The sequence below is a fragment of the Hemitrygon akajei genome, chromosome 8 (genome assembly GCF_048418815.1).
Source record: "Hemitrygon akajei chromosome 8, sHemAka1.3, whole genome shotgun sequence".
NCBI lineage: Eukaryota > Metazoa > Chordata > Chondrichthyes > Myliobatiformes > Dasyatidae > Hemitrygon > Hemitrygon akajei.
This window is the reverse complement of record NC_133131.1, coordinates 745,223-771,599: the sequence shown is the minus strand read 5'-3', so window position 1 is coordinate 771,599 and position 26,377 is coordinate 745,223. Positions and strand designations below refer to the sequence as shown.

Genomic DNA, 26,377 nt, shown 5'->3' with positions numbered 1-26,377 from the left:
CACTGCCCAGGCTCCCTCCCAGACCCACAGTCCACTCAATCACCCAGACACTGCCCAGGCCCCCTCCCAGACCCAGAGTCCACTCAATCACCCAGACACTGCCCAGGCCCCCTCCCAGACCCAGAGTCCACTCAATCACCCAGACACTGCCCAGGCCCCCTCCCAGACCCAGAGTCCACTCAATCACCCAGACACTGCCCAGGCCCCCTCCCAGACCCAGAGTCCACTCAATCACCCAGACACTGCCCAGGCCCCCTCCCAGACCCAGAGTCCACTCAATCACCCAGACACTGCCCAGGCCCCTTACCAGACCCAGAGTCCACTCAATCACCCAGACACTGCCCAGGCCCCCTCCCAGACCCAGAGTCCACTCAATCACCCAGACACTGTCCAGGCCCCCTCCCAGACCCAGAGTCCACTCAATCACCCAGACACTGCCCAGGCCCCCTCCCAGACCCAGAGTCCACTCAATCACCCAGACACTGTCCAGGCCCCCTCCCAGACCCAGAGTCCACTCAATCACCCAGACACTGCCCAGGCCCCCTCCCAGACCCACAGTCCACTCGATCACCTAGACACTGCCCAGGCCCCCTCCCAGACCCAGAGTCCACTCAATCACCCAGACACTGCCCAGGCCCCCTCCCAGACCCACAGTCCACTCGATCACCCAGACACTGCCCAGGCCCCCTCCCAGACCCAGAGTCCACTCAATCACCCAGACACTGCCCAGGCCCCTTCCCAGACCCAGAGTCCACTCAATCACCCAGACACTGCCCAGGCCCCCTCCCAGACCCAGAGTCCACTCAATCACCCAGACACTGCCCAGGCCCCCTCCCAGACCCAGAGTCCACTCAATCACCCAGACACTGCCCAGGCCCCTTCCCAGACCCAGAGTCCACTCAATCACCCAGACACTGCCCAGGCTCCCTCCCAGACCCAGAGTCCACTCAATCACCCAGACACTGCCCAGGCTCCCTCCCAGACCCAGAGTCCACTCAATCACCCAGACACTGCCCAGGCCCCCTCCCAGACCCAGAGTCCACTCAATCACCCAGACACTGCCCAGGCCCCTTCCCAGACCCAGAGTCCACTCAATCACCCAGACACTGCCCAGGCCCCCTCCCAGACCCACAGTCCACTCAATCACCCAGACACTGCCCAGGCCCCCTCCCAGACCCAGAGTCCACTCAATCACCCAGACACTGCCCAGGCCCCCTCCCAGACCCAGAGTCCACTCAATCACCCAGACACTGCCCAGGCCTCCTCCCAGACCCAGAGTCCACTCAATCACCCAGACACTGCCCAGGCCTCCTCCCAGACCCAGAGTCCACTCAATCACCCAGACCGGAAACTGACTCCCCAAACACAGACCCCTCCCAAACACAGACCTGAAACTGACTCCCCAAACACAGACCCCTCCCAAACACAGACATGAAACTGACTCCCCAAACACAGACCCCCTCCCAAACACAGACCTGAAACTGACTCCCCAAACACAGACCCCTCCCAAACACAGACCTGAAACTGACTCCCCAAACACAGACATGAAACTGACTCCCCAAACATAGACCCCTCCCAAACACAGACTTGAAACTGACTCCCCAAACACAGACTTGAAACTGACTCCACAAACACAGACCCACTCCCAAACACAGACCTGAAACTGACTCCCCGAACACAGACCCCCTCCCAAACACAGACCTGAAACTGACTCCCCAAACACAGACTTGAAACTGACTCCCCAAACACAGACCCCCTCCCAAACACAGACCTGAAACTGACTCCCCAAACACAGACCCCCTCCCAAACACAGACCTGAAACTGACTCCCCAAACACAGACCTGAAACTGACTCCACAAACACAGACCTGAAACTGACTCCACAAACACAGACCCCCTCCCAAACACAGACCTGAAACTGACTCCCCAAACACAGACTTGAAACTGACTCCCCAAACACAGACCTGAAACTGACTCCCCAAACACAGACTTGAAACTGACTCCCCAAACACAGACCTGAAACTGACTCCCCAAACACAGACCCCCTCCCAAACACAGACCTGAAACTGACTCCCCAAACACAGACCCCCTCCCAAACACAGACCTGAAACTGACTCCCCAAACACAGACCTGAAACTGACTCCACAAACACAGACCCCCTCCCAAACACAGACCTGAAACTGACTCCCCAAACACAGACTTGAAACTGACTCCCCAAACACAGACCTGAAACTGACTCCCCAAACACAGACCACCCAGACCCCCTCCCAAACCCAGAATCCACTCAATCACCCAGACCTGAAACTGACTCCCCAAACACAGACTTTATGCAGATCCCAGAGCAGAACATAGAAAATACAAGCAGAATTAGGCTTTTCAGCCCATCGAGTCTGCTCTGCCATTCCATCATGGCTGATTTATTATCCCTCTCAACCCGTTCTCCTGCCTTCTCCCTGTAACCTTTGATGCCCTGACTAATCGAGAACCAATCAACCTCTGCTTCAAATGTACCCAATGACTCTGCCTCCACAGCAATAAATTCCACAGATTCACCACCTTTCAGCTGAGGAAATTCCTCCTCATCTCTGTTCTAAAGGGTGTCCCTACATTTGAGTCTGTGCCCCCTGGATCTGGACCACCACACCATAGGAAACAGTTCAATGTGTTCCCCACTCTCCCAACCATTCTTCTAAACGCTAGTGAGTACAGACCCAGAACTATCAAACGCTCGTCTTCAGGTTAGTAGATTACTTGGTCACTGTAAATTGTCCTGTGATTAGGCTGGGGTTAAACTGAGGGTTGCTGGCTGGAGAGACTCAGTGGGTCAGGCAACAACGATGGAAAAGAGTACAGTTGATGTTTCATGCTGAGACCCTTCATCAGGACTCCAGGATCTCGGTCCGAAACATCGACTGTTCTCTTTTCCTAAGACGCTGCTGGTCTGCTGAGTTCCTCCAGCATTTCGTGCATGTTGCTTTGGATTTCCAGCAACTGCAGATTTTCTTGTGTTTGTGATCATTCTCGTGAGCCTCCTCTGGACCCTCTCTAACGCCATAGAACATTACAGCACAGAAACAGGCCTTTTGGCCCTTCTTGGCTGTGCCTAGTCCCACTGACCTGCACCTTGGCCCATATCCCTCCATACACCTCTCATCCATATACCCGTCCAAGTTTTTCTTAAATGTTAAAAGTGAGCCCGCATTTACCACTTCATCCGGTGCTCATTCCACACTCCCACCACTCTCTGTGTGAAGAAGCCCCCCCTAATTTTCCCTTTAAACTTTCCCCCTTCACCCTTAACCCATGTCCTCTGGTTTTTTTCTCCCCTAGCCTCAGTGGAAAAAGCCTGCTTGCATGCCAGTCCATCCATTCTTAGGTAACTCATAATATTCCAAGTGAGGTTTGACTAGTGCTTTAAGAAGCCTCAACATTACATCCTTGTTTTTATATTCTAGTCCTCTCGAAATGAATGCTAACATTGCATTTGCCTTCCTCACCACTGACTCAACCTGCAAGTTAACCTTCAATCCTGCACAGACTCCCAAGTCCCTTCGCAGCTTCAATTTCTACATTTGCTCCCTCTTTAGGAAACAGTCCATACCTCTATTCCTTCTCCCAAAGTACATGACCATACACTTCCATCTGTATTCCATCTATCATTTCTTCACCCAATCTGTCCAAATCCTTCTGCAGACCCCCACTTCCTCAACACTACCTGCCCCCCCCACCTTTCTTCATCTTGTCCACAAAGCCATTGTTCCCATCATCCAAGTCATTGGCGTACAATGTGAAAAGAAGTGTTCCTAATACCGACACTGGTCACTGGCAGCCAGCCAGGAAAGCGAGCTTTCTTCCCACCCTTCGCCGTGCCAGTCAGCCAAGCTCCTGTACTCACTAGTTTCTTTGCACGGACTGACCTGCTGATGCTGGAAGGTGCTGATGGTGGAGTGGAGCTGTCGGCACTGCTGCAGCCCGAGCTCCAGCTCCCGCAGCCTGGCCGCCTGCTCCAGATACAGCTGCTGGTAACGCTCCTCCAGCTGACGGGGAAGGCAGAAACAACAGGTGAACAGAGTTCGCACTGGAGAGCTGGGGTTCAGTCAGATCGAGGTTCTCAATATACAGTGGATTCTGGTTAATTCCGTTAATCGGGGCAGAAGGCTGCTGCCAAACAGTTTCTAACTAGTGTCAGTCGCGTGCATGTGTGGCCTTTAGACACCACACTGTGCTTAGAGTGATCAGTTTTTAAACGGAATCAGTTGCAAAAACCAGTGATTTTTGTCACTCGTAGTTGGCAAGAAATGAGTATTCAGGCTTGGAGATGCCAGAAACGGCCGGGAGTGAAAACAAAACAAACTCTCTACTTCAACAAGTTAGGAACTACAAAGAATTTGGAGGTATTGACAGTTATCTTGAATTGTTGCAATGAAAATGAAGATTTAGAGGACGCATGAAGTGTTGTATGAATACAGTCCATTATCTACACCAGGTGTCTGAGCAGATTGTTCATTTACAGTCAATCAAAAGAACATGGCAGAGTACACTGAGTGTCATCGATAAATTATTAGGAACTTACACAGCTTTATGGTATCGGTAGTGTTCTCATTTGTTCTGTATTTCATTGAATTACATAATCTGTTACTCAATTTGTGTTTTTATACCTTTTCAACTACATCCATAAAGTTGGTGGTGTTGTGGATAGTGTAGAGGATTGTCGAAGGTTGCAGAGAGACATTGATAGGATACAGAAGTGGGCTGAGCAGTGGCAGATGGAGTTCAACCCGGGGAAGTGTGAGGTGGTACACTTTGAAAGGACAAACTCCAAGGCAGAGTACAAAGTAAATGGCAGGATACTTGGGAGTGTGGAGAGCAGAGGGATCTGGGGGTACATGTCCACAGGTTCCTGAAAGTTGCCTCACAGGTAGACAGGGTAGTTAAGAAAGCTTATGGAGTGTTAGCTTTCATAAGTCGAGGGATAGAGTTTAAGAGACGCGATGTAATGATGCAGCTTTATAAAACTCTGGTTAGGCCTCACTTGGAGGTGAGAGAGTTTGGCAGGAGGGTGCAGTGGAGTGAATAGTCAGGTTGGAGGGTTAGAGAAAACGTGGATGTCCCCAGCACGATCCTGGGGAAGGGATCTCGGCCACCGGGGTGAAGCGTCTTGGATTATTTTCTCATGTAATATCCTTTTGGTCACCGAGTTACAGGAAGTATATTAATAAGGTTGAAAGAGTGCAGAAAAGGTTTACAAGGATGTTGCCAGGTCTTGAGAAACTGAGTTACAAAGAAAGATTGAATAGGTTAGGACTTTATTCCCTGAAGCGTAGAAGAATGAGGGGTGATTTGATAGAGGTGAATAAAATTATGATGGGTATAGACAGAGTGAATGCAAGCAGGCTTTTTCCACTGAGGCTAGGGGAGAAAAAAACCAGAGGACATGGGTTAAGGGTGAAGGGGAAAAGTTTAAAGGGAACATTAGGGTGACTTCTTCACACAGAGTGTGGTGGGAGTGTGGAATGAGCTGCCAGTTGAAGTTGTAAATGCGGACTCACTTTTGACATTTAAGAAAAACTTTGACAGGTACATGGATGAGAGGTGTTTGGAGGGATATAGTCCAGGTGCAGGTCAGTGGGACTAGGCAGAAAAATGGTTCGGCACAGCCAAGAAGGGCCAAAAGGCCTGTTTCTGTGCTGTAATGTTCTATGGTTCTATGTAGTTTAACTTTCCTGTTTGTGTTTATTTATGATTATCATAGAATGATTTATATAATTGTTCAGAGAATGTTCCAGTAGTTGTTGTATAGTTGATGCTGTATTTGCTAGAAGCTTCTGTTTCCCTGTAGCATCACACCATTTGAATCTGGCTACAGAAGAGGTCTTTCATTATCACTGGAGTGTTGCTACCTCAGGTCTGAGATGGGCACAGTTTCTGTTTCATTATCGGTTTTCTTGGCTCTTGTCACAGCAAATAAAACACCCAACCTCCAAGTTCTACGCCTCATTATGGACGTGCAGAGAACCTAAATGGCAGGAGGCTGCTGTACAGTTCTATGTAGATCATTCTATCCTCTGCACCAATATCACAGGCAGCAGGATCAGGATTTAAAAGTCACCACATCATGTACAAGGATCTCACCCTCACCTGTCTGGGGTGGGGTTTAAACCCGTCCAAAGGTCACGTAACAGGGGCAGCCCACACTGCCACAGTGTGTATACAACGTGGCCTAGCCAGGTTCCTCCAGGTAAACTTCACAGTGAAGTCAAAACCACAAATACTGGTTACAGTAAACTGGATCAACGCGAGCTCCCTCACGGGGTCTCCCCGGGTCGGCGCGAGCTCCCTCACGGGGTCTCCCCGGGCTCCCTCACGGGGACTCCCCGGGCTCCCTCACGGGGTCTCCCCGGGTCTCCCCGAGCTCCCTCACGGGGTCTCCCCGAGCTCCCTCACGGGGTCTCCCCAGGTCTCCCCGAGCTCCCTCACGTGGTCTCCCCGGGCTCTCTCACGGGGTCTCCCCGGGCTCCCTCACGGGGTCTCCCCAGGTCTCCCCGGGCTCCCTCACGGGGTCTCCCCAGGTCTCCCCGGGCTCCCTCACGGGGACTCCCCGGGCTCCCTCACGGGGTCTCCCCGGGTCGGCGCGAGCTCCCTCACGGGGTCTCCCCGGGCTCCTTCACGGGGTCTCCCCGGGACAGTTTATCTCCAAAGCTGAGAAGGACTGGAACAGATGCAATTACTTGGCTACTCGGCACCACAGAAGCGTAGTGTATAGTGTGACACTATTACAGCTCAGTTATTCCAGAGTTCAGAGTTCAATTCCGCCGCTGCCTGAAAGGTGGTTGTACGTTCTCCACGTGATTGTGTGGGTTTCCTCGGACAGTCCAAAGACGTACGGTCTGAAGGTAAATTGTAATTATCCTGTGATTAAGCTAGTGTTAAATAGGTGGATTGCTGGGTGGTGTGGCTAGTGGGCCGAACGAGCCTGTTCTGTGCTGAATGAATGAAAGATAGATAATGCCATACATCAGAAAAGATGGTTCTTTCCTCTCGGAAGGGAGGAAATCTGTTCCCTTCCCCAAGCAGTGAGGCTGATCAACACCTCCACCCAGTCACCCACCCCCAGTCACCACTCCTTTAACATTTCCTGTCAGTCACCTTATGTACAGACACTCCTGTGCCTGGTGTCACTTTATGGACCTACAATCAGTCTGTGTAGAGAAGCTATCTTACGTATTTATATTTATCGTGTTTTTTATTATTGTGTCTTTATCTTATTGTGTTTTTTGTGCTGCGTCGGATCTGCAGAAATAACTATTTCATTCTCCTTTACACGAGTACTGGAAATGACATGAAACAGCCTCGATCTTGTGGGAGCAGAGTGGAGCGGGGGCGCTGGGGAGTGGGAGCACAATGTACAAAGACTGGCACAGAACGGAGGGGCCGAATGGCGGGGTCCTACATGATCATCCTTTTCCACAACAAAACGTGGCCCGAGGGGTCACCACCTCGGCGCAGGTCCCCTTACCTCGGGAGCCTGGGTACAGGAGGTCTGGGTGAAGGCCTCTCTCTGGTCCGCTGGCCCCACACACCCGTGAAGCCCCTTGCTCCTGGACAGCTCGCTCATCTGGCTGGACAGAACCTCGGTGATGATCAGGGTCGTCTCCAGGCGTCGCTCCAGCTCTCCCCGGGGCACCGTCTGCAGCTTCTCCAGGTTGAAGCTGTGGGCGGCAAGGCAGTCATAGTTATGGCTCAGGAGTCAGGGTCCCTTTAGTAACGTACCCCAAGGTGCTGCAGAGTTATGGTGGAGACTGTAACCACTACATACAGCGCCAGAGATCAGAATTCAATTCCCTCCGCGGTCGGTAAGGACTTTGTACGTTCTCCCTGTGAGCGCGCGGCTTTCCTCCCACGGTCCAAAGGCGTACCGGTTAGGGTCAGGAAGTTACGTTGGCGCTAGAAGTGTGGTGACATTTGCGGTCACATCCTCGGATTGTGTTAGTCGTTGACACAATCGACACGTTTCACCGTTTCAACGTACATGTGACAATAACGGTTAAAATCTATCATCAGGACTGATTGATGCTTGGAGGACAGATCCAGCATCACACAGTCCACATTTCCAGGACAACTGTCTACCTGCCATAGTGAACCCCAGCCTCCCCTCTAGCCTGTCCCTCTAAACCAGAGTTCCCCGACCTTTCTTTATGCCGTGGAGCCTTACCATAAACGCAGGGGTCTGCAGGTGCCAGATTGGGAATCTCTGCCCTAAAATATCCTGCACACTGAATTAACAGAGGCTGCTCAGCTGTCAGTCACACTGTGTGGGAGCTGAGGACACCACCAATGCATGCTGACGCAAGAAAGGGCTGTGCTGGTTGTCAGAGGGCAGGACCCTAGGGCTCTCATTCTGCACCAGAAACCAGCGGGGGTGAAGAATACTGTTACAGATGAGGGGAAACGGGAGGAGGACCAGCCGAAGGTGACTGAGGATGTCTCCTGTGGGGTCAGCATTACTGCCCTGGGGAAGCCAGGAAGAGTGACAGCCACTCTCCTCAACAGAGGGCAGTGTGCTAACACACGAGATTCTGCAATTCCAGGACGACACACACCAAATGCTGGAGAAACTCAGCAGGTCAGGCAGCATCTACGGAGGGTAATTATCAGCTGAGAACCTTCATCAGAACCCGGACTGTCTTGGCCCAAAACATCAACAGTTTATTCCCCCGTAGACGCTGCCTGACTTGCTGAGCCCCTCCAGCATTTGGAGTGTGTTGCTTATTACAACTGGGTAGCTTCGCAGGGAACTGGCCACAGCTCGGTGGGGCTGTGAGACGGTGACAGTCCCCGGCCCCGAGAGTGGAACACTGCCCCCGCCAGGCCGCTGGACCGGACTCTGGGTGGGTGAGGAATGGCTCCTGGCACTGCCCAGCCCAACGATCCCCAACTTACTTCCAGAGCAGAGAGTCCGTCAGCACCGCACTGTCCGTCGTGCTCCTCCCAGAATCCTCCGCCAGGCTGACGGGGGTCATACAAGTGGCGACGCAGTGCGACCCCAGGGGAGTGATCCCCGTGCTGACATCGCGGCAGGTGACCCTCCTCGTGCCGAGTTGAGCCGCCAGCAGCTTCCAGGTGTCCGCAGGAGTCTGAGCGTTGGCCGGGTGGATGAGGCAGGTCAGCGCGCAGGATACAGGCAGTGGCAACGGGCTCATGCCCAGTTCCGTTCCCTCCTTGGCCCGATCCACAGCCTCCTCAGTCTGCACCTCCTCCACGTCCTCTGTCTGCACCTCCGTCACGGGCTCGGCCCGCTCCTCCACGTCCTCTGTCTGCACCGAGCCCGTCTCCTGCTCCACTTCCTCTGTCTGCACCTCCGCCACGGGCTTGGCCTGCTCCTCCACGTCCTCTGTCTGCACCGAGCCCGTCTCCTGCTCCACTTCCTCTGTCTGCACCTCCGCCACGGGCTCGGCCTGCTCCTCCACGTCCTCTGTCTGCACCGAGCCCGTCTCCTGCTCCACTTCCTCTGTCTGCACCTCCGCCACGGGCTTGGCCTGCTCCTCCACGTCCTCTGTCTGCACCGAGCCCGTCTCCTGCTCCACTTCCTCTGTCTGCACCTCCGCCACGGGCTCGGCCTGCTCCTCCACGTCCTCTGTCTGCACCGAGCCCGTCTCCTGCTCCACTTCCTCTGTCTGCACCTCCGCCACGGGCTCGGCCTGCTCCTCCACGTCCTCTGTCTGCACTGAGCCCGTCTCCTCACCCACCTCCGTCTGCACCGAGCTCTCACCCAACACCCTCCCTGTGCCAGTTTCTACCTGTGCCTCGCCCTCCTCTGTCCTCCACTCTTCCTTCTCTAGCCTCTTGGCCTCCTCCTCTGCCCTCTCCTCATCATCCTCAATCTCCACCACCCGCCCCTCACCTTCCTCCTCAACCTGTGCCCTACCCAGCTGCACCGGCTCCCTGCCCTCGACAGGTGTCACTGCTAACACTGGCTGCTCCAGGTCAGTGGGACCCGAGACACAGGGAGGAGGGGAGACTGCTCCCGTGTGTACAGCAAGGATTGCTTCTGGCTTCTCCTGTGTCTCTGCTAAACCCTCGTGCTGGGGCCACGCCGCTCCGTCCCCAGACCGGACTCCTGCCTGCTCTCCCCCCATGGGCAACTGAACACACTGCCCCCCCCTCATCAACATTCAACCCCTCCCCTTCTCCGGCCGAGCAAAGCCTCTTCCTTTTTCCTAACCTCATCCCCTCTTCATTGGCAGGTGATTCCTCCCCATCTCCCCTCACTCTAACAGACCCCGAGGGGGAGGTTGGAGCTGGATGAGGGGGTGGGTGGAGGGTGAGGGGCTCAGAGCCGGGGTTACTGTCATCGAAAGGCTCGGCCCCGGGGCCAGAGTGCGACAGGCTCACCCCAGCAGCCGGGGTCGGGGGGCACCCTGCCTCTCGTACAGCCGCGACGGTGACTGCCGTCTCTGTTCCCTGCTGCACCGGCTCCGCAGTAACCGACAGCTCAGGATCCTCCCGTGTCTCAGGGACGATAGTCCGGACAGCGTTGTTGCACGTTCCCCGAGGCAGGTTGCCGTGGCTTACCCGCGGAGATGAGGGGCCTTCGCTGGCCGCGGGTTCGGAAGCCCCAGAGGGCAGTGGGCTCGTGTCACTGAGGCTCCCAGATGACGGGGCTGCCAAAGGGATCCGGTCCCACAGCCAGGGAGTACAGACTGCCTCCTCCTCCTCCTCCTCCTCCTCCTCTTCCACAAAGATATTCCTGCAGAGGTCCTCGTAAACCAGCGTTGAGACAGGTAGGAAACCATCCTGCAAATAGCAAGCAGAGATTCAGGAGAGAAACATACCGAGACCACAAAGTCAGCAGCACACAAGCCAGACGCAACGGGAAGGCAGCAGTTCTCCCCGTGACCGCGAGGGTTTCCTCCCACAGTCCAGAGACCTACTGGTTCGGCTGAGTGAACGTGGGCGTGCTATATTGACACTGGAACTGTGGTAATACTTGTCGGCTGAAACTGTGTCAGTCAGTCAGGCAAACGATGCATTTTGTTGTATGTTTCAATGTACATATCAAAAATAAAATTAATCTTTCAATCTTCACAGACATTTTCATTTCAACTTGGAGGTCAGTATGAATTCATACTGTAGTTCAGAAGGCATACGGTGTGTTGACCTTTATTAGTCGGGGGATTGAGTTCAAGAATCCTGAGACAACATTGCTGCTCGATAAAACCCTGGTGAGACCTCGCTGGGAATACGGTGTTCAGTTCTGCTCCCCTCAGCAGAGGAAGGATGCGAGAGGGTGCAGAGGAGATTCACCTGGATTTGAGAGCCTGTCTTATAAGGAAAGGTTGTGAGAGTGAATAGCAGGAGGAGAGGTGATTTTGATAGGGGTGTACAAGATGATAAGAGGATCAGCAGAGTGGAGTCAGAGACTTTTCCCCAGAGTAGAGATGGCAAATACAAGGGGATGACTTTAAGCTAATTGGATAAAAGTATTGGGGGGGGGGGGGGGGGAAAGATGTCCGAGGCAGGTTTGTTTGGGAACCACCCCCCCGCCACACACACAGATCACGGTGGGTGTGTGGAATTGGCTGCCAGATATATGAGGGACATCGAAGAGACTCTTGCGTAGGCACAGATGATAGAAAAATGGAAGGAAGGATTAGAGTGTCTTTAGAGTAAGTTAACGAGTTGGCATAACATTTTGGGCTGAAGGGCTGCACTGTTCGGTGTTAACTGGTGGAGAATAAGGAGAGTTCGGATGCAGTCAGAAGATTTTGGAAAAGCTGAAGGTTACTGAGAGTGGAGGTGCAGTGGGCAGGAGGCAAGCGTCGGAATAAGGTCAGGTAGCAAGTTAGAGGGAAAAGCAGAGACAAGGGGTTTTACTGCCACCAGGTGAGGTGGTGCTGTGCGTGTGAGAACGCGCAATAACACTCACCGTCAGGTGCAGCCCGCGATGTGGAGCTCACAATACCACTCACACCCACCGTCAGGTGCAGCCCACGATGTGGAGATCACAATACCACTCACACACTCACCGTCAGGTGCAGCCCGCGATGTGGAGATCACAATACCACTCACACACCCACCGTCAGGTGCAGCCCGCGATGTGGAGCTCACAATACCACTCACACACCCACCATCAGGTGCAGCCCACGATGTGGAGATCACAATACCACTCACACACTCACCGTCAGGTGCAGCCCCCATGATGTGGAGCTCACAATACCACTCACACACCCACCATCAGGTGCAGCCCACGATGTGGAGATCACAATACCACTCACACACTCACCGTCAGGTGCAGCCCCCATGATGTGGAGATCACAATACCACTCACACACTCACCGTCAGGTGCAGCCCGTGATGTGGAGCTCACAATACCACTCACACACTCACCGTCAGGTGCAGCCCGTGATGTGGAGCTCACAATACCACTCACACACCCACCATCAGGTGCAGCCCGTGATGTGGAGCTCACAATACCACTCACACACTCACCGTCAGGTGCAGCCCACGATGTGGAGCTCACAATACCACTCACACACTCACCGTCAGGTGCAGCCCGTGATGTGGAGCTCACAATACCACTCACACACCCACCATCAGGTGCAGCCCGTGATGTGGAGCTCACAATACCACTCACACACTCACCGTCAGGTGCAGCCCCCATGATGTGGAGCTCACAATACCACTCACACACCCACCGTCAGGTGCAGCCCGTGATGTGGAGATCACAATACCACTCACACACTCACCGTCAGGTACAGCCCACGATGTGGAGCTCACAATACCACTCACACACTCACCGTCAGGTGCAGCCCACGATGTGGAGATCACAATACCACTCACATACCCACCGTCAGGTGCAGCCCGCGATGTGGAACTCACAATACCACTCACACCCACCGTCAGGTGCAGCCCCCGCGATGTGGAGCTCACAATACCACTCACACACTCACCGTCAAGTGCAGCCCCCACGATGTGGAGCTCACAATACCACTCACACACTCACCGTCAGGTGCAGCCCACGATGTGGAGCTCACAATACCACTCACACACTCACCGTCAGGTGCAGCCCGCGATGTGGAGCTCACAATACCACTCACACACCCACCGTCAGGTGCAGCCCCCGTGATGTGGAGCTCACAATACCACTCACACACTCACCGTCAGGTGCAGCCCACGATGTGGAGCTCACAATACCACTCACACACTCACCGTCAGGTGCAGCCCGCGATGTGGAGCTCACAATACCACTCACACACTCACCGTCAGGTGCAGCCCGCGATGTGGAGATCACAATACCACTCACACCCACCGTCAGGTGCAGCCCCCGCGATGTGGAGCTCACAATACCACTCACACACTCACCGTCAGGTGCAGCCCGCGATGTGGAGCTCACAATACCACTCACACACTCACCGTCAGGTGCAGCCCGCGATGTGGAGCTCACAATACCACTCACACACCCACCGTCAGGTGCAGCCCACGATGTGGAGCTCACAATACCACTCACACACTCACCGTCAGGTGCAGCCCACGATGTGGAACTCACAATACCACTCACACACTCACCGTCAGGTGCAGCCCGCGATGTGGAGCTCACAATACCACTCACACACTCACCGTCAGGTGCAGCCCCCGCGATGTGGAGATCACAATACCACTCACACACTCACCGTCAGGTACAGCCCACGATGTGGAGCTCACAATACCACTCACACACCCACCGTCAGGTGCAGCCCCCACGATGTGGAGCTCACAATACCACTCACACACTCACCGTCAGGTGCAGCCCACGATGTGGAGATCACAATACCACTCACACACTCACCGTCAGGTGCAGCCCACGATGTGGAGATCACAATACCACTCACACACCCACCGTCAGGTGCAGCCCCCGTGATGTGGAGCTCACAATACCACTCACACACTCACCGTCAGGTGCAGCCCCCGTGATGTGGAGCTCACAATACCACTCACACTCACCGTCAGGTGCAGCCCACGATGTGGAGATCACAATACCACTCACACACCCACCGTCAGGTGCAGCCCCCACGATGTGGAGCTCACAATACCACTCACACCCACCGTCAGGTGCAGCCCGCGATGTGGAGCTCACAATACCACTCACACTCACCGTCAGGTGCAGCCCACGATGTGGAGATCACAATACCACTCACACACCCACCGTCAGGTGCAGCCCCCACGATGTGGAGCTCACAATACCACTCACACACTCACCGTCAGGTGCAGCCCGCGATGTGGAGCTCACAATACCACTCACACTCACCGTCAGGTGCAGCCCACGATGTGGAGATCACAATACCACTCACACACCCACCGTCAGGTGCAGCCCCCACGATGTGGAGCTCACAATACCACTCACACACCCACCGTCAGGTACAGCCCCCGTGATGTGGAGCTCACAATACCACTCACACACCCACCGTCAGGTACAGCCCCCGTGATGTGGAGCTCACAATACCACTCACACACCCACCGTCAGGTGCAGCCCCCACGATGTGGAGCTCACAATACCACTCACACACTCACCGTCAGGTGCAGCCCCCGTGATGTGGAGCTCACAATACCACTCACACACTCACCGTCAGGTGCAGCCCCCGCGATGTGGAGATCACAATACCACTCACACACTCACCGTCAGGTGCAGCCCCCGTGATGTGGAGCTCACAATACCACTCACACACCCACCGTCAGGTACAGCCCGCGATGTGGAGCTCACAATACCACTCACACACCCACCGTCAGGTGCAGCCCGCGATTTGGAGATCACAATACCACTCACACACCCACCGTCAGGTGCAGCCCCCGTGATGTGGAGATCACAATACCACTCACACACCCACCGTCAGGTGCAGCCCACGATGTGGAGCTCACAATACCACTCACACACTCACCGTCAGGTGCAGCCCCCGTGATGTGGAGCTCACAATACCACTCACACACCCACCGTCAGGTGCAGCCCCCGTGATGTGGAGATCACAATACCACTCACACACCCACCGTCAGGTGCAGCCCACGATGTGGAGATCACAATACCACTCACACACCCACCGTCAGGTGCAGCCCCCGATGTGGAGATCACAATACCACTCACACACTCACCGTCAGGTGCAGCCCCCGATGTGGAGATCACAATACCACTCACACACCCACCGTCAGGTGCAGCCCGTGATGTGGAGCTCACAATACCACTCACACACTCACCGTCAGGTGCAGCCCCCGATGTGGAGATCACAATACCACTCACACACCCACCGTCAGGTGCAGCCCGCGATGTGGAGCTCACAATACCACTCACACACTCACCGTCAGGTGCAGCCCCCGATGTGGAGATCACAATACCACTCACACACCCACCGTCAGGTGCAGCCCATGATGTGGAGCTCACAATACCACTCACACACCCACCGTCAGGTGCAGCCCCCGCGATGTGGAGATCACAATACCACTCACACACCCACCGTCAGGTGCAGCCCCCGATGTGGAGATCACAATACCACTCACACACTCACCGTCAGGTGCAGCCCCCGATGTGGAGATCACAATACCACTCACACACCCACCGTCAGGTGCAGCCCGTGATGTGGAGATCACAATACCACTCACACACCCACCGTCAGGTGCAGCCCCCACGATGTGGAGCTCACAATACCACTCACACACCCACCGTCAGGTGCAGCCCACGATGTGGAGATCACAATACCACTCACACACTCACCGTCAGGTGCAGCCCGTGATGTGGAACTCACAATACCACTCACACACTCACCGTCAGGTGCAGCCCCCGTGATGTGGAACTCACAATACCACTCACACACCCACCGTCAGGTGCAGCCCACGATGTGGAGATCACAATACCACTCACACACCCACCGTTAGGTACAGCCCGCGATGTGGAGCTCACAATACCACTCACACACTCACCGTCAGGTGCAGCCCACGATGTGGAGCTCACAATACCACTCACACACTCACCGTCAGGTGCAGCCCGCGATGTGGAGATCACAATACCACTCACACACCCACCGTCAGGTGCAGCCCGTGATGTGGAGCTCACAATACCACTCACACACCCACCGTCAGGTGCAGCCCGCGATGTGGAGCTCACAATACCACTCACACACTCACCGTCAGGTGCAGCCCGCGATGTGGAGCTCACAATACCACTCACACACCCACCGTCAGGTGCAGCCCGCGATGTGGAGCTCACAATACCACTCACACACTCACCGTCAGGTGCAGCCCGCGATGTGGAGATCACAATACCACTCACACACTCACCGTCAGGTGCAGCCCGCGATGTGGAGCTCACAATACCACTCACACACTCACCGTCAGGTGCAGCCCGCGATGTGGAGCTCACAATACCACTCACACACTCACCGTCAGGTGCAGCCCGCGATGTGGAGCTCACAATACCACTCAAACACTCACCGTCAGGTGCAGCCCGCGATGTGGAACTCACAATACCACTCACACCCACCGTCAGGTGCAGCCCGTGATGTGGAGCTCACAATACCACTCACACACTCACCGTCAGGTGCAGCCCCCGTGATGTGGAGCTCACAATACCACTCACACACCCACCGTCAGGTGCAGCCCGCGATGTGGAGATCACAATACCACTCACACACTCACCGTCAGGTGCAGCCCGCGATGTGGAGATCACAATACCACTCACACACCCACCGTCAGGTGCAGCCCGCGATGTGGAGATCACAATACCACTCACACACTCACCGTCAGGTGCAGCCCGCGATGTGGAGCTCACAATACCACTCACACACCCACCGTCAGGTGCAGCCCACGATGTGGAGCTCACAATACCACTCACACACTCACCGTCAGGTGCAGCCCCCGTGATGTGGAGATCACAATACCACTCACACACCCACCGTCAGGTGCAGCCCCCACGATGTGGAGCTCACAATACCACTCACACACCCACCGTCAGGTACAGCCCCCGTGATGTGGAGATCACAATACCACTCACACACTCACCGTCAGGTGCAGCCCCCGTGATGTGGAGATCACAATACCACTCACACACCCACCGTCAGGTGCAGCCCGCGATGTGGAGCTCACAATACCACTCACACACTCACCGTCAGGTGCAGCCCGCGATGTGGAGCTCACAATACCACTCACACACCCACCGTCAGGTACAGCCCGCGATGTGGAGCTCACAATACCACTCACACACTCACCGTCAGGTGCAGCCCGCGATGTGGAGCTCACAATACCACTCACACCCACCGTCAGGTGCAGCCCGCGATGTGGAGCTCACAATACCACTCACACCCACCGTCAGGTGCTGCCCACGATGTGGAGCTCACAATACCACTCACACACTCACCGTCAGGTGCAGCCCGCGATGTGGAACTCACAATACCACTCACACACCCACCGTCAGTTGCAGCCCCCGCGATGTGGAGCTCACAATACCACTCACACACCCACCGTCAGGTGCAGCCCGCGATGTGGAGCTCACAATACCACTCACACACTCACCGTCAGGTGCAGCCCCCGTGATGTGGAGCTCACAATACCACTCACACACCCACCGTCAGGTGCAGCCCGCGATGTGGAGCTCACAATACCACTCACACACTCACCGTCAGGTGCAGCCCGCGATGTGGAGCTCACAATACCACTCACACACCCACCGTCAGGTGCAGCCCGCGATGTGGAGCTCACAATACCACTCACACACCCACCGTCAGGTGCAGCCCGTGATGTGGAGCTCACAATACCACTCACACCCACCGTCAGGTGCAGCCCGCGATGTGGAGCTCACAATACCACTCACACACTCACCGTCAGGTGCAGCCCGCGATGTGGAACTCACAATACCACTCACACACTCACCGTCAAGTGCAGCCCGCGATGTGGAGCTCACAATACCACTCACACCCACCGTCAAGTGCAGCCCGCGATGTGGAGCTCACAATACCACTCACACCCACCGTCAGGTGCAGCCCCCGTGATGTGGAGATCACAATACCACTCACACACCCACCGTCAGGTGCAGCCCGCGATGTGGAGCTCACAATACCACTCACACACTCACCGTCAGGTGCAGCCCCCGTGATGTGGAGCTCACAATACCACTCACACACCCACCGTCAGGTGCAGCCCCCGTGATGTGGAGCTCACAATACCACTCACACACCCACCGTCAGGTGCAGCCCCCGTGATGTGGAGCTCACAATACCACTCACACACTCACCGTCAGGTGCAGCCCCCGTGATGTGGAGCTCACAATACCACTCACACACTCACCGTCAGGTGCAGCCCCCGTGATGTGGAGATCACAATACCACTCACACACTCACCGTCAGGTGCAGCCCCCGTGATGTGGAGCTCACAATACCACTCACACACCCACCGTCAGGTGCAGCCCCCGCGATGTGGAGCTCACAATACCACTCACACACTCACCGTCAGGTGCAGCCCCCGTGATGTGGAGCTCACAATACCACTCACACACTCACCGTCAGGTGCAGCCCCCGTGATGTGGAGATCACAATACCACTCACACACTCACCGTCAGGTGCAGCCCGCGATGTGGAGCTCACAATACCACTCACACACTCACCGTCAGGTACAGCCCACGATGTGGAGCTCACAATACCACTCACACACTCACCGTCAGGTACAGCCCACGATGTGGAGCTCACAATACCACTCACACACTCACCGTCAGGTGCAGCCCCCGTGATGTGGAGCTCACAATACCACTCACACACCCACCGTCAGGTGCAGCCCCCGTGATGTGGAGCTCACAATACCACTCACACACTCACCGTCAGGTGCAGCCCCCGTGATGTGGAGCTCACAATACCACTCACACACTCACCGTCAGGTGCAGCCCCCGTGATGTGGAGCTCACAATACCACTCACACACTCACCGTCAGGTGCAGCCCCCGTGATGTGGAGCTCACAATACCACTCACACACTCACCGTCAGGTGCAGCCCGCGATGTGGAGCTCACAATACCACTCACACACTCACCGTCAGGTACAGACCGCGATGTGGAGCTCACAATACCACTCACACACTCACCGTCAGGTACAGACCGCGATGTGGAGCTCACAATACCACTCACACACTCACCGTCAGGTGCAGCCCGCGATGTGGAGCTCACAATACCACTCACACACTCACCGTCAGGTGCAGCCCCCGTGATGTGGAGATCACAATACCACTCACACCCACCGTCAGGTACAGCCCGTGATGTGGAGCTCACAATACCACTCACACACTCACCGTCAGGTGCAGCCCCCGATGTGGAGATCACAATACCACTCACACACTCACCGTCAGGTGCAGCCCACGATGTGGAGCTCACAATACCACTCACACACTCACCGTCAGGTGCAGCCCGCGATGTGGAGCTCACAATACCACTCACACACCCACCGTCAGGTACAGCCCGCGATGTGGAGATCACAATACCACTCACACACCCACCGTCAGGTGCAGCCCCCGTGATGTGGAGCTCACAATACCACTCACACACTCACCGTCAGGTGCAGCCCCCGCGATGTGGAGATCACAATACCACTCACACACTCACCGTCAGGTGCAGCCCGTGATGTGGAGCTCACAATACCACTCACACACCCACCGTCAGGTACAGCCCGCGATGTGGAGATCACAATACCACTCACACACTCACCGTCAGGTGCAGCCCCCGATGTGGAGATCACAATACCACTCACACACCCACCGTCAGGTACAGCCCGCGATGTGGAGCTCACAATACCACTCACACACTCACCGTCAGGTGCAGCCCGCGATGTGGAGCTCACAATACCACTCACACACTCACCGTCAGGTGCAGCCCGCGATGTGGAGCTCACAATACCACTCACACCCACCGTCAGGTACAGCCCGCGATGTGGAGCTCACAATACCACTCACACACTCACCGTCAGGTACAGCCCCCGATGTGGAGATCACAATACCACTCACACCCACCGTCAGGTACAGCCCGCGATGTGGAGCTCACAATACCACTCACACACTCACCGTCAGGTGCAGCCCGCGATGTGGAGCTCACAATACCACTCACACACTCACCGTCAGGTGCAGCCCGCGATGTGGAGCTCACAATACCACTCACACACTCACCGTCAGGTACAGCCCCCGATGTGGAGCTCACAATACCACTCACACACTCACCATCAGGTGCAGCCCGCGATGTGGAGATCACAATACCACTCACACACTCACCGTCAGGTGCAGCCCCCGTGATGTGGAGCTCACAATACCACTCACACACTCACCGTCAGGTGCAGCCCCCGATGTGGAGCTCACAATACCACTCACACACTCACCGTCAGGTGCAGCCCGCGATGTGGAGCTCACAATACCACTCACACACTCACCGTCAGGTGCAGCCCCCGTGATGTGGAGCTCACAATACCACTCACACACCCACCGTCAGGTACAGCCCCCGCGATGTGGAGATCACAATACCACTCACACACCCACCGTCAGGTACAGCCCCCGTGATGTGGAGATCACAATACCACTCACACACCCACCGTCAGGTACAGCCCCCGCGATGTGGAGATCACAATACCACTCACACACTCACCGTCAGGTACAGCCCCCGTGATGTGGAGATCACAATACCACTCACACACCCACCGTCAGGTGCAGCCCCCGTGATGTGGAGCTCACAATACCACTCACACACTCACCGTCAGGTACAGCCCCCGATGTGGAGCTCACAATACCACTCACACACTCACCGTCAGTTGCAGCCCCCGTGATGTGGAGCTCACAATACCACTCACACACTCACCATCAGGTGCAGCCCGTGATGTGGAGCTCACAATACCACTCACACACTCACCATCAGGTGCAGCCCGCGATGTGGAGCTCACAATACCACTCACACACTCACCGTCAGGTGCAGCCCGCGATGTGGAGATCACAATACCACTCACACACTCACTGTCAGGTGCAGCCCGCGATGTGGAGCTCACAATACCACTCACACACTCACTGTCAGGTGCAGCCCGCGATGTGGAGATCACAATACCACTCACACACTCACTGTCAGGTGCAGCCCGCGATGTGGAGCTCACAATACCACTCACACACTCACTGTCAGGTGCAGCCCGCGATGTGGAGCTCACAATACCACTCACACACTCACTGTCAGGTGCAGCCCGTGATGTGGAGCTCACAATACCACTCACACACTCACCGTCAGGTACAGCCCCCGATGTGGAGCTCACAATACCACTCACACACCCACCGTCAGGTGCAGCCCCCGCGATGTGGAGATCACAATACCACTCACACACCCACCGTCAGGTGCAGCCCCCGATGTGGAGCTCACAATACCACTCACACACTCACCATCAGGTGCAGCCCGCGATGTGGAGCTCACAATACCACTCATACACCCACCGTCAGGTGCAGCCCGTGATGTGGAGCTCACAATACCACTCACACACTCACCATCAGGTGCAGCCCGCGATGTGGAGCTCACAATACCACTCACACACTCACCGTCAGGTGCAGCCCCCGCGATGTGGAGATCACAATACCACTCACACACTCACCATCAGGTGCAGCCCGTGATGTGGAGCTCACAATACCACTCACACACTCACCATCAGGTGCAGCCCGCGATGTGGAGCTCACAATACCACTCACACACTCACCGTCAGGTGCAGCCCACGCGATGTGGAGCTCACAATACCACTCACACACTCACTGTCAGGTGCAGCCCGCGATGTGGAGCTCACAATACCACTCACACACTCACTGTCAGGTGCAGCCCGCGATGTGGAGCTCACAATACCACTCACACACTCACCGTCAGGTGCAGCTCCCGATGTGGAGCTCACAATACCACTCACACACTCACCGTCAGGTGCAGCCCGTGATGTGGAACTCACAATACCACTCACATACCCACCGTCAGGTGCAGCCCGCGATGTGGAGCTCACAATACCACTCACACCCACCGTCAGGTGCAGCCCCCGCGATGTGGAGCTCACAATACCACTCACACACTCACCGTCAGGTGCAGCCCGCGATGTGGAGCTCACAATACCACTCACACACTCACCGTCAAGTGCAGCCCGCGATGTGGAGCTCACAATACCACTCACACCCACCGTCAGGTGCAGCCCGCGATGTGGAGCTCACAATACCACTCACACACTCACCGTCAGGTGCAGCCCCCGTGATGTGGAGATCACAATACCACTCACACACTCACCGTCAGGTGCAGCCCGTGATGTGGAGATCACAATACCACTCACACACTCACCGTCAGGTGCAGCCCGCGATGTGGAGCTCACAATACCACTCACACACTCACCGTCAGGTGCAGCCCGCGATGTGGAGCTCACAATACCACTCACACACCCACCGTCAGGTGCAGCCCCCGTGATGTGGAGCTCACAATACCACTCACACACTCACCGTCAGGTGCAGCCCGCGATGTGGAACTCACAATACCACTCACACCCACCGTCAGGTGCAGCCCGCGATGTGGAACTCACAATACCACTCACACCCACCGTCAGGTGCAGCCCGCGATGTGGAGCTCACAATACCACTCACACCCACCGTCAGGTGCAGCCCACGATGTGGAACTCACAATACCACTCACACACTCACCGTCAGGTGCAGCCCACGATGTGGAGCTCACAATACCACTCACACACTCACCGTCAGGTACAGCCCGTGATGTGGAGATCACAATACCACTCACACACTCACCGTCAGGTGCAGCCCCCGTGATGTGGAGATCACAATACCACTCACACACCCACCGTCAGGTGCAGCCCACGATGTGGAGATCACAATACCACTCACACACCCACCGTCAGGTACAGCCCACGATGTGGAGCTCACAATACCACTCACACACTCACCGTCAAGTGCAGCCCGCGATTTGGAGCTCACAATACCACTCACACACCCACCGTCAGGTGCAGCCCACGATGTGGAGCTCACAATACCACTCACACACTCACCGTCAGGTACAGCCCGTGATGTGGAGATCACAATACCACTCACACACCCACCGTCAGGTACAGCCCACGATGTGGAGCTCACAATACCACTCACACACTCACCGTCAAGTGCAGCCCGCGATGTGGAGCTCACAATACCACTCACACCCACCGTCAGGTGCAGCCCGCGATGTGGAGCTCACAATACCACTCACACACTCACCGTCAGGTGCAGCCCGCGATGTGGAACTCACAATACCACTCACACACTCACCGTCAGGTGCAGCCCCCGTGATGTGGAGATCACAATACCACTCACACACTCACCATCAGGTGCAGCCCCCGCGATGTGGAGCTCACAATACCACTCACACACCCACCGTCAGTTGCAGCCCGTGATGTGGAGCTCACAATACCACTCACACACTCACCGTCAGGTGCAGCCCGCGATGTGGAGCTCACAATACCACTCACATACCCACCGTCAGGTGCAGCCCCCGTGATGTGGAGCTCACAATACCACTCACACACTCACCGTCAGGTGCAGCCCCCGATGTGGAGCTCACAATACCACTCACACACCCACCGTCAGGTACAGCCCCCGTGATGTGGAGCTCACAATACCACTCACACCCACCGTCAGGTGCAGCCCGCGATGTGGAGATCACAATACCACTCACACACCCACCGTCAGGTGCAGCCCGCGATGTGGAGCTCACAATACCACTCACACCCACCGTCAGGTGCAGCCCGTGATGTGGAGCTCACAATACCACTCACACACTCACCGTCAGGTACAGCCCGCGATGTGGAGCTCACAATACCACTCACACACTCACCGTCAGGTGCAGCCCCCGTGATGTGGAGCTCACAATACCACTCACACACCCACCGTCAGGTGCAGCCCGCGATGTGGAGATCACAATACCACTCACACACCCACCGTCAGGTGCAGCCCCCGCGATGTGGAGATCACAATACCACTCACACACTCACCGTCAGGTGCAGCTCACAATACCACTCACACACTCACCGTCAGGTACAGCCCGTGATGTGGAGATCACAATACCACTCACACACTCACCGTCAGGTGCAGCCCCCGTGATGTGGAGCTCACAATACCACTCACACCCACCGTCAGGTGCAGCCCACGATGTGGAGCTCACAATACCACTCACACACTCACCGTCAGGTACAGCCCACGATGTGGAGCTCACAATACCACTCACACCCACCGTCAGGTGCAGCCCGCGATGTGGAGATCACAATACCACTCACACACTCACCGTCAGGTGCAGCCCGCGATGTGGAGATCACAATACCACTCACACACTCACCGTCAGGTGCAGCCCCCGATGTGGAGATCACAATACCACTCACACCCACCGTCAGGTGCAGCCCGTGATGTGGAACTCACAATACCACTCACACCCACCGTCAGGTGCAGCCCGTGATGTGGAGCTCACAATACCACTCACACACTCACCGTCAGGTGCAGCCCCCGATGTGGAGCTCACAATACCACTCACACCCACCGTCAGGTGCAGCCCCCGATGTGGAACTCACAATACCACTCACACACTCACCATCAGGTGCAGCCCGCGATGTGGAACTCACAATACCACTCACACACTCACCGTCAGGTGCAGCCCCCGTGATGTGGAGATCACAATACCACTCACACACTCACCGTCAGGTGCAGCCCGCGATGTGGAGATCACAATACCACTCACACACTCACCGTCAGGTGCAGCCCCCGTGATGTGGAGCTCACAATACCACTCACACCCACCGTCAGGTGCAGCCCCCGTGATGTGGAACTCACAATACCACTCACACACCCACCGTCGGGTGCAGCCCGCGATGTGGAGCTCACAATACCACTCACACACTCACCGTCAGGTGCAGCCCGCGATGTGGAGCTCACAATACCACTCACACACTCACCGTCAGGTGCAGCCCGCGATGTGGAGCTCACAATACCACTCACACCCACCGTCAGGTGCAGCCCACGATGTGGAGCTCACAATACCACTCACACACTCACCGTCAGGTGCAGCCCGTGATGTGGAACTCACAATACCACTCACACACCCACCGTCAGGTGCAGCCCCCGATGTGGAACTCACAATACCACTCACACCCACCGTCAGGTGCAGCCCGCGATGTGGAGCTCACAATACCACTCACACCCACCGTCAGGTGCTGCCCACGATGTGGAGCTCACAATACCACTCACACACTCACCGTCAGGTGCAGCCCGCGATGTGGAGCTCACAATACCACTCACACCCACCGTCAGGTGCTGCCCACGATGTGGAGCTCACAATACCACTCACACACTCACCGTCAGGTGCAGCCCCCGTGATGTGGAGCTCACAATACCACTCACACACCCACCGTCAGGTACAGCCCGCGATGTGGAGCTCACAATACCACTCACACACCCACCGTCAGGTGCAGCCCCCGTGATGTGGAACTCACAATACCACTCACACCCACCGTCAGGTGCAGCCCCCGATGTGGAGATCACAATACCACTCACACACCCACCGTCAGGTACAGCCCGCGATGTGGAGCTCACAATACCACTCACACACTCACCGTCAGGTGCAGCCCGCGATGTGGAGCTCACAATACCACTCACACCCACCGTCAGGTGCTGCCCACGATGTGGAGCTCACAATACCACTCACACACCCACCGTCAGGTGCAGCCCCCGCGATGTGGAGATCACAATACCACTCACACACTCACCGTCAGGTACAGCCCACGATGTGGAGATCACAATACCACTCACACACTCACCGTCAGGTACAGCCCGTGATGTGGAGCTCACAATACCACTCACACACCCACCGTCAGGTGCAGACCCCGCGATGTGGAGCTCACAATACCACTCACACCCACCGTCAGGTGCTGCCCACGATGTGGAGCTCACAATACCACTCACACACTCACCGTCAGGTGCAGCCCGCGATGTGGAGCTCACAATACCACTCACACCCACCGTCAGGTGCTGCCCACGATGTGGAGCTCACAATACCACTCACACACTCACCGTCAGGTGCAGCCCCCGTGATGTGGAGATCACAATACCACTCACACACCCACCGTCAGGTGCAGCCCGTGATGTGGAACTCACAATACCACTCACACACTCACCGTCAGGTGCAGCCCGTGATGTGGAGCTCACAATACCACTCACACCCACCGTCAGGTGCAGCCCGCGATGTGGAGCTCACAATACCACTCAAACACCCACCGTCAGGTGCAGCCCGCGATGTGGAGCTCACAATACCACTCACACCCACCGTCAGGTGCTGCCCACGATGTGGAACTCACAATACCACTCACACACTCACCG

The 26,377-nt window shown here is 56.0% G+C and overlaps 1 protein-coding gene across 1 annotated transcript in view; it reads right to left on the bottom strand.

Annotated features, from left to right (window-relative positions):
* Positions 1-26,377, bottom strand: part of spag5 (sperm associated antigen 5) — an 82,644-nt gene that overhangs the window by 42,699 nt on the left and 13,568 nt on the right. The window contains exons 3-5 of the mRNA XM_073053001.1: positions 8,940-10,793; positions 7,516-7,708; positions 3,917-4,036 (exon numbers count right to left, since the gene is read on the bottom strand). Of these exons, the coding sequence (XP_072909102.1) occupies positions 3,917-4,036; positions 7,516-7,708; positions 8,940-10,171 (1,545 nt within the window). The 5' untranslated portion in view covers positions 10,172-10,793. The remainder of the gene's footprint in view (positions 1-3,916; positions 4,037-7,515; positions 7,709-8,939; positions 10,794-26,377) is intronic.